The sequence below is a fragment of the Equus quagga genome, chromosome 5 (genome assembly GCF_021613505.1).
Source record: "Equus quagga isolate Etosha38 chromosome 5, UCLA_HA_Equagga_1.0, whole genome shotgun sequence".
In the NCBI taxonomy this organism is placed as follows: domain Eukaryota; kingdom Metazoa; phylum Chordata; class Mammalia; order Perissodactyla; family Equidae; genus Equus; species Equus quagga.
The window spans coordinates 64,828,457-64,837,971 of NC_060271.1; the positions used below are offsets into that span (position 1 = coordinate 64,828,457).

Sequence of the window (9,515 nt, forward strand, 5' to 3'; positions counted from 1 at the left end):
CAATTATCTCTTCCAACCTTGCTACAAAATCTTATTTTGGAGAATTTTTTCCTAAGATACTCAGACCAAGCTTTTTGGGGAATGTTATCTAGAATTATATTTGCTTGTGCTTTTTGGCAATTAAGTATGACTTTGGGTTAAAGTACTTGAGTCCGTAAACCTACACATTATTCTTTCCATTGCTCTCGAGTTGTTTAGTTTTTTGCTTTGTTTTGTTTTTTTATAGGACAGCGACTATGCTTGTGAAGCAATTTAAAATAGGCACCATTTATCATGAGCTGTTCAATTCGTCATGACCTGCATCGCTGACAGGACAGAATATTCAGATGGTTTCCCTATTTTAATAACTAGTGGTGTGGTAGACAGATGCCCCTGAACAGAGACCATCTTTGAAGGAAATCTCAGGAACATGTCAGTCATAGGTACAGGTCATCCCAAGACATTGAAGCAGGGGATCCAGTTCTTGCCCTTCTCACGTACAAAATCTCCTCCTGAGCTCTCGATTCATGGCGTTGCTGTCCCGCATAGTGGTTAGGTGGGAGACTTACGTTCTCACACAGAGGTAGCAAGAAACTGGAAATCCTCAAAGGACTTGGTCCTACACATGAGAAAGACTCTGTATGAGAAGAGTTTTTCTAAACTCCAATCAGAAAACAATAATATAAAATTAGTCCTCTTTTATTCTGCACCAGCATACTGGGAATGTCTTCCCTTAAGAAACTCCTTTGATCAATCTGGTATGTGTGAGGTAAGTACAACGGATAATACGCCAGATTGTAACAGTTGATCACCAGGAATTTTATATCACCATCTGATGCATAAAATTCTTTCCCATTGTCCTCTTACTGACACTGGGTTATTAGCTCTCTATATGCCAGAGACAGATATATTTTCCTGTCAAGTCCTTTCAGAGAGTGAATTCATGGTGTTCAACTCACCAGACCATTGGGAAAGGCGGTTTCCAGCACTTGCATTTTGCATTCTTAAACAGGTAACCTGTTGAGAGCAGATAGCAGACAACTCTTGAGCTGGCAGAAGACCATCCTATTATTTGGAGACACTGTCACTCAGCACGAGAGTTTGTGGGAGCTATTTCCTTCTTTACACTAGCTGGCAGGGAGCCAAGAAGATGGCCGTTCAACCCGTTACCCCCAGTGTTTGAATCCAGACACACGTCTTTACATTGTCAATGTCTCTGGCACTTTCTTAGAGTGTTGTTTTGTATTTCTCTTTTTATAATCTTTATGGAAACATAATGCAGAGAAGGGCAAAGACAGAAATGTAGAACAAAATGAATTCTCACAATTTGAACCCCTGTGTGACCACCATCCAGCTGAAGACATAGTGCCACGGCCGGCACACCAGAAGCCCGGCCCTGGCACTACTTTGTTATGTATCGAACTTTCTAATAATGGAGCCATCCAATGTGTATTCTTTGATTTCTGGTTAACTTTGCTTAATAGTGTCCATGAAAGATTCATCCAAATTTTTTGTGTAACATTGGATAATTTATTTTCTTTGCTGGGTAGTATTCTATTATGTGAATATACCACAATTAATTTATCCAGTCTATCGTTGACGGCTGCTGTTTTAGCTATGGCTCTTAAAAGAAAAGCTACTTCTTCAACTTTCTTTGGAGTTTTCTTTTCTTATTGGTTCCTATGAGTTTGATTCAGCCTCTGGATTCCATCATATCTTTAAAATTATTTTACTGTCTATTTTGGTATTTAGCTCCACATTTTTCAATAATATGTTTATACTTATATTTATTTTGAAAGATTTATTAAAACTTTTAGATTTTAGTTATTAAATACAGATTTTCTAAATATGAAAGATAAGGATTAGCTCTCTTTTTTTTTTATTTGGCAAAGAAGATTGGCCCTGAGCTAACATCTGTTGCCAGTCTTCCTCTTTTTTTTCTCCCCGAGCCCCAGTACACAGTTGTATATCCTAGTTGTAGGTCATTCTAGTTCTTCTGTGTGAGATGCTGCCACAGAATGTCTTGATGAGTGGTGTGTAGGTCCACGCCCAGGATCCAAACCGACGAAGCCAGGGCCAACAAAGCAGAGTGTGCAAACTTAACCACTTGGCCATGGGCCCACCCCTGGATTTAGCTCTCTAAAAATTCTCTCCTATACATACATCCAAAACCACCAACTTCCCATCTGGCTTCTTCTGCACATAATTAGATCATGATTTTTCTTTTAGTTAACTTGATGTGATTTTATTAAGAAGAGACTTACTACTCACACCAAGAAATATATATCATATCATTTAATATTTGAAAATAAACTCACTCGTGTAGACTATAATTCTGTGGTTAGAATTGCAGGCTCTCAAACATGGGATCATGTAATAACATTGTTGGAATCCTACTTTCACAAGTGATGTATAATTCAAGAGTTTAAGATTATGGTATGAAATTAACCACTCCTTTTGGTAGCTACATAATTTTTCATAATAAAGAAATACCATAATTTATTTCGTTATCTCTTGTTGATGGACCTTAGGGTTGTTTCCGTATAAACAATTGACTTTCTATTTCTAAAGTTTTTTTTTTCAGAAATGGGATTGGGTCACTAAATATTTTAATTTCATCCTATTAATAATCACTGATTGCTTTAGGAATGTCTATAGCAATTTATATTCCCACATTAATGTTTTTAGCTTTTTTACTCACATTCCCACCAGCAGAGGGAGTCATAAAGCTTTAAAATGTTTGTCAAACATTTGAGAGAGAAATGGCAATTCATTCTTTTCAGGGTTTTCAGATAATAAATTTGAGAATTTTTTTCTTACATTTTATGTTCAAATAATTATAGATTCACAGGAAATTATAAAGATGTACCAAACAGCCTTTACTTAGCCTCCCCCAATGTTGACAGCTTGGCCAACTAGTACAATATCTAAAGCAGAAAATTGTCTTCCATATAACCTACAGAACTTAGTCAGTTTTCACAACTTATATATATACTCGCATGTGTGTATGTTTGTACATGTGTGTAGTTCTATAAAAATGCATCACATATGTAGCCTCACATAGCTACCACCATAATCAAGATACTCAACTGTACCGTCTCCACAAGACTCCCTGGTGTTATCTCGTTATAGCCACACCCACCCTCTCTCCCCATCCCTAACTCCTGGCAACCACTACATAAAAGGCACTATGCATCATGTCCTCTTTTGAGACTGGCACATTTCACTCAGCATAACTTCCCTGAGGTTTATCCCTGTTGAGTGAATCAGTAGTTCCTTCCTTTTTATTATGGAATAGTATTTCCTTTGTATGATTTACTAAAGATTATTTAATTGATTATCCATTGAAAAACACTTGGATAATTTTCTGGGTTTGGCTATTACTGATAAAGCTTCTATGAACATTTCTGTACAAGTTTTGGTATAAAATGATTTTTCATTTCCCTTAGATAAATGACCAAGAGTTCATTTGCTGGGTGTATGATAAGTCCATTTTTAATTTTAAAAGGAACTACCAAACTATTTTCTAGAGTTTCTGTACCATTTTGCATTACCATCAGCACACTTGCACTTGATGTTGTCATTATTTTTTAATTTAGTCATTCTTATAGGTGTGTGGTTTTAATGTTCATTTCTCTTACGTCTAGTGACAGTGAACATTTTTTCATTTATTTGTCATCTGTGGATCCTCTGCAGTGAATTGTCTGTGCATGTGAACCCATTTTCTAATGGGATTGTTTGTTTCTTAATACTGACTTTTGAGGTTTTTATGCATTCTAGATACAAGTCCTTTGTTAGACATGTGATTTGCATTTTTTATCTCCCAGTCTATAATTTGTCGTTACATCCCTTTAACAGTCTTTTGAAGATCGAAAGTTTTTAATTTTGATGAGGTCTAGTTTACTAACTTTTCCTTTCATGAATTGTGTTTTGGGTGTCAAGTTGGCAACTTATTTTTACATTCATTTTTATCCTAATTTGCATGAATGGGGACTTGTCTCCCTTAGAACACACTCTGCCTACTATTCACTTTTCTTTGGATACTTTTGAGAATTAATACTTTAGAGAATTAATGGTATCCTTTGGTTATTTTCTTATTGAAATTTTCTTCCTTAAACTCACATGGAATATCTTTAATTACTATAGTTTTCTTTTATTTTTCCATATGTTTAGTGATTTTCTCCAGTGAACCATTTGTGTTTGACATTGGTTTTAGTACTTCTACTTACAAAGTTTTTCCAAAGATTTCTATATATTTTTTCTTTTCATATACATTTTTTGTTTACTTTGGAATTTCTTGTTCTCATGTTAAGTAGTCTCTCTGATATATCAATTTGACATATTCACATAAAATATCTTCTGTAATTTTTATAGATTTATGTTTTTAGGTTCACATCTTTTATGTATATCTAATTCATAAATATATAGGCCATATGATAGAATGGTTTGACAAATCTTCATTGAGATATATTACCAATCTTATTATCATATACATTTTTCTGTGTCATTTATCTAATTTTATAGTTAAAACATATCAATTATCAACATATATTGTCTCTTTTCTATCTTCTCTATAATATTCTTTGTAATTGATCCCACATTTTTGATTTTTCTCTGTAATCTATTGTACGCTTTTCCTATGTATCTTTGACTTAGTTTTTTTTCCCCTCTGAATACATTTCTTTCTATTTACTTTATAATTGCTACTTCTACTTTGCTTTTTTTGTTTTTAATCTATATCTGTATCTCTATAAGTTCATTTTTCATATCATTTTCTTGCCAATTACTTCTCCTTGGAATATGATTTTTTGGGGGAGTATTTTCAAAATTCACAATCATTTCTTCTGGAAAAGGACTGTGTCCTTATAGATTAGCTTAGTGAATCCTTTTTTATAGCTTGGTTGTGGGATAAACATGGAAGACAGAGTTTGGGGATGTGGACCATTTAAGGTGGTTAAGTTGGTCTCCATTTTCTTTTCTGGAATCCTCTTAATGATGAATCACCTACAATGTCTGACAAAGAGTGAAAACCCTTTCCCCAATCACTTGCTTTCCCCTACTCCCCCTGCTGCTTTCCTCCTCCACCCAGAGCTCTAGGAGAGACCCAAAGTGAGTTATTGTTCCAGCCCTGGTCCACGCAAAAGTACTGGGGCTCCAAGTGGGAATTTACCAGCAATTTCCATCTGCTCCTCTGAAATCTTATATTTTTCTCTTCACTCTGCAGATCCATCCCGCCTACCTTCTGCCATTCCTGGGACACTATTTTATCTTTTGACCAACCTGAGAAAACCATACCTATATCTGAATTGTTTTTCGGGCTTCTAACAAGTTGTAATTTATCTTGGTAGGAAGAGGACGTTCTTACCTCTTTCCCATTGGGAATATAACAGAAATGCTGAAAGTTGAAAATTAAGTGTTGCTCCATTCTACTAAATCAACCAGTGGTGTTACCAGCTGGATGCATTTTAGTAGTTGTGCATGTGCATATGTGTGCATGTGCGTTGCTGATCACTGGGGAAAAGTGAACTATTTAGTAAATAATTTTGGGGAAGAATATCATCCATATGGGAAAAAATGAAATCAGATTTCTAACAACATATAGAAAATTCACTTTCCAAATGGATTAAATTCTTAAATATAAAAGACAAGATATTTTAAACTTGTAGAAGAAAGTATGTAGCAGGATATATTTAGATAATGTGAACACAGGGTGGGAAACCAGATCCAGGAGAGTATGTCTCATTCTCATCCTCTTTTTTCCTGATCCTGATCCTAGCAGTTTATAAACACCTTTGTTACAGAATTAATAGAGCAGCTTTTAAAATGCAGACCCTCCACACACATATTTAATCAAACGTACAAGGAGATAAGCATTGGGAAATAAAGGAATGATATTCTGGGATGACCTGGAAACTTGTTACGGTAAAACAAATGTAAGGGAAGAAAACCGAGCACATTGAATGCAGAAACTCCAGAAAGAAGCTGAAAATCAGTATTTCTAATGAAATTCAGCAACTGAACAAAATCAGAACACTGCCTCCAAACTATCAGGAGATGAGGACAGGAGCTTAGGGCAGCTAATCAACCTCAGGGGAGGAGTTTGCTGAAGACTGGGGTTCTGTGGGAGGAAGGCTCAGTCATGCTGAGAGGAAGGCCCACAGCCATCTACCAACCCGATATCCTGGATGGAGTGAGAAATCTGTCCCAGAACCACTACCTCTGAATCCCCATGGGACCCTAGAGGTTGGGGCAGGTGTCATGAATAATGAAAGACTTCACAGCAGCTTTAACCTATCAGGGTAGCCAGAGGCCAGTTTATAATTGCTTGTGATTCTTCTCTCTTTTCTGGACATTATGAAGGACACTGGAGACTGTCACAAATAAAGTTCGAGTCACACAGAAAATATGAATGCAAAGGGAGAGACAGACAAATACGAGGAAAGCCATATCTCATTGGAAAGAGATTGCTTCGTAGTTGTTTATGCCAAGCACTTTGGGTCAGACAGACTGAGGTTCAAATTCTGACTCTTCTTTTCACTAGGCCTTCAGCAAGTTACTCAACGTGGAAGCCTAAAGTTCTTCAAAGCGTGAGTTTGTAAAATCTCTTACAGACACAATGTAAAGAATATAATAAATGATCTTTTCTTAAGTTTGGGCCTAGCAACATAGAATGTGGTCTGTAAGTAGTAGCTATTAATCACAATTGTATACATTGCCATTTTCCTGTGCTGGTGTGGCTTAATAAATTGGAATTAAACCAAAGTACAATTAATATTAACTTTCCAGCCTGAACACTAGGACAACAATCCTTGATAGTCCAGCAGTCACGTTGCCAGAAAATCATTATACAATAAAGCATAGTCGTGAACACTGCAATAAGGTACGTCAGGTAGTTCTTAGAATTCTTCAGAGAGTTTAGAATCTCCAGCTTTGAAAAGTGATACAGCAATGCAAAGCAAATATCCTCAGGATTAGAAGTAAAAATTAAATTTAAATATTGTCACATTCAATAGAAGAGAACACTATTTTCATAGAAAGCTTCAAAGTAATCAATTATTAGTCAGGAAGATAATTTTAAAACTGATTATTTCTTACAATTGAAGAGACAGTGAAAGAATGCATAAACAGGTGTTTTGAATTATTCGCAAATAATGAAGCCACTTTTGATTTCTTCAAAGGTCATCAGGTCTGGGTGAACTAAAATTGATATTTTAAGATAATTTATCAAGAATTTATCCCAAGATTGTCACAGCCTATAAATACTTTTAAGATCTCTAGTAACAGGTGCATCAGCAAGAAAACCCTTCTCAAAAGTAAGAGTCATTAAAAAATTTGTGTGATTTTGCATTTGCCGAGAGAGACTGACATTGCTTCCAATTATATGTATTGAAAATGACATCACTAAATTTTGATCCTATAATCAATGAATTTGCAGAAAAACAAGCCAGGAAAATCTCACAATCCATCAGAATACCATGCCACTAAATTATCATTTATTGTATTATGTAAAACTTTGACACCTAATATTACTTTTTGCAATTTTTGTAAGTTCATCTGGTTATCCATATAATTATTACTTTTGAAAAGTAATAAAATGTTTCTAAAGGAAAATTTATTTAATTATCATGATGACACCTTTTTCCTGCTTTTTGAACAAGCAGCCTCACATTCATTTTGCACTGTGGTCTGCAAATTATGCAGCTGGCCTTGTTTTCCAATGATATGTGCTAGACTCCAGAAAGGTTGAAGTTTGGAAATTTCTTTGGAAACTTCTTTCAAATACCCTCTATTTCATCAGCAAGGAATACTCCACCTCCATTATTCCCATTCCTATCTGAAGAAAAGGAGCAGGCTAGTAGAATTTTATTATAAGGGGGGAGGTTTATCTTATTTCCCTTTCAAACTGACAATAGTAATCTAATTACTCATGTCCTGTCTCTTTTACCTGGGGCATTAATTGTAATTCTCAGGTTTCCACTTTCAAATCCTGCATGTGTTTTTTTAAAATATGGATTTATGATGTAAAAAGAAACTTATTATTTCTATCCAGTTCTACTGGCAAGCCATTAATTTGGTTTGGACAAAATAAAATGATGTAAAAACATGAAACAACTCCCAGAGTGTTAAGAAATTATAGCTCAGTAGAACAAATATGTAATCAGGGGGCCGAGGGCGCAGTGGGAAGCCGTGTTAAAGAGCCGCCTCTCTGATCCTGAGTTCAATCCCAAGTAACAGAACAGGGTCCCGGGTGTGGAGTTCAAAGGAGGGCAGTGGTTGGTGATGTCAGGAAAGTTGCCAGGGAGTCTGCCACCAGCGATTTATTTAGGATCAGACTGGTAGAAGATGCAACACTGAATTCTGCAACCAGAAAAGTCTGGTCACGGAAAAGCAATGAAAGGGAAAGACGATAACTGCCCAGAAGGTTACACTTTAGTCATAACCTTTTTGAGTCTAAACAAGATAACATCTTGAGGATAACATCATGTACAGTGCATGCAAGAAGTTTCACTCTGTGCCGTTGAAACACTACCTCCCCATTCCACAACTACATACCACATAATTTGCATATTTCTCCCATGTTGCCCCCCCAGCTTTTCTGTGGTCATATAATGAGTGTTGTCCAACTGATGAGGAAACTGACTACAGCTGAAAGTTGGGCTAAGGCTATGGGCTCCCAGGCTCAGCTCCTCAGCTTCCTGCTCCTCTGGATTTTTGGTAAGAGAAATATTTCCAACTCTTTGTGGCATTTAAGTCCTCTGAATCCCAACAAAAATATTACATCTTCATGAGAAACTGATTTTCGTCATTCTCTCTAAACATGACGCTTTTGATTTATCTTTCCTATTTTCCTCCCTAAACAGATACCAGGGCAGAAATAACAGTCACACAGTCTCCGGAATCCATGTTAGTGATTCCAGGAGACAAAGTCATCATCACCTGCAAAGCCAGCCAAGACATTGGTGATGATGTGAACTGGTATCAACGGAAACCAGGAGAAGCTCCTAAGCTCATTATTAAAGAAGCTACTACTCTCTGGTCTGGGGTTCCCTCTCGGTTCAGTGGCACTGTGCATGGAGTAGATTTTACCCTGACAATTGATGACGTAAAATCTGAGGATGCTGCATATTATTTCTGTCTACAACATGATCGTATACCTCTCACAGTGATACAGCCTGTTACAAAAACCTCCAAATGCCCTCAGTGGGGTTGCCTCAGCTGCTACTGAAAATGTTCATTATGTAGAATGAGGTGACTGTTGGTATTTATAAAGTTTCTCCATGCACATGCACACTCACTTCCTTTTTTGGTTTGTTGGTTCTGTAGTTTCTGCTGCCAACAAAGCCATGCCAGACACACTGGATACAGTGGAGGCTATAGAAACCTCATTACATTGTCCAGCTGTGCCAGTGATTGCACTCTGAAGCAGAAGTAAATTCATGTGGCCAGGTTGCAGACTTTTGCCACATTCATCATTTCCTCTTCCGAGAAAAGCAAAACCAAATACCAAGATGGACCCCGCTTAGCTTCCAAATAAT

The 9,515-nt window shown here is 36.6% G+C and overlaps 1 gene segment (V, D, J or C); it reads left to right on the forward strand.

Moving 5' to 3' along the window:
* Positions 1-8,645: 8,645 nt before the first annotated feature.
* On the forward strand, positions 8,646-9,205 carry LOC124239632 (immunoglobulin kappa variable 5-2-like). The segment is given in 2 exon segments: positions 8,646-8,694; positions 8,841-9,205. Coding segments are annotated over 2 exon segments (414 nt in total).
* The last annotated feature ends 310 nt before the right edge of the window (positions 9,206-9,515 follow it).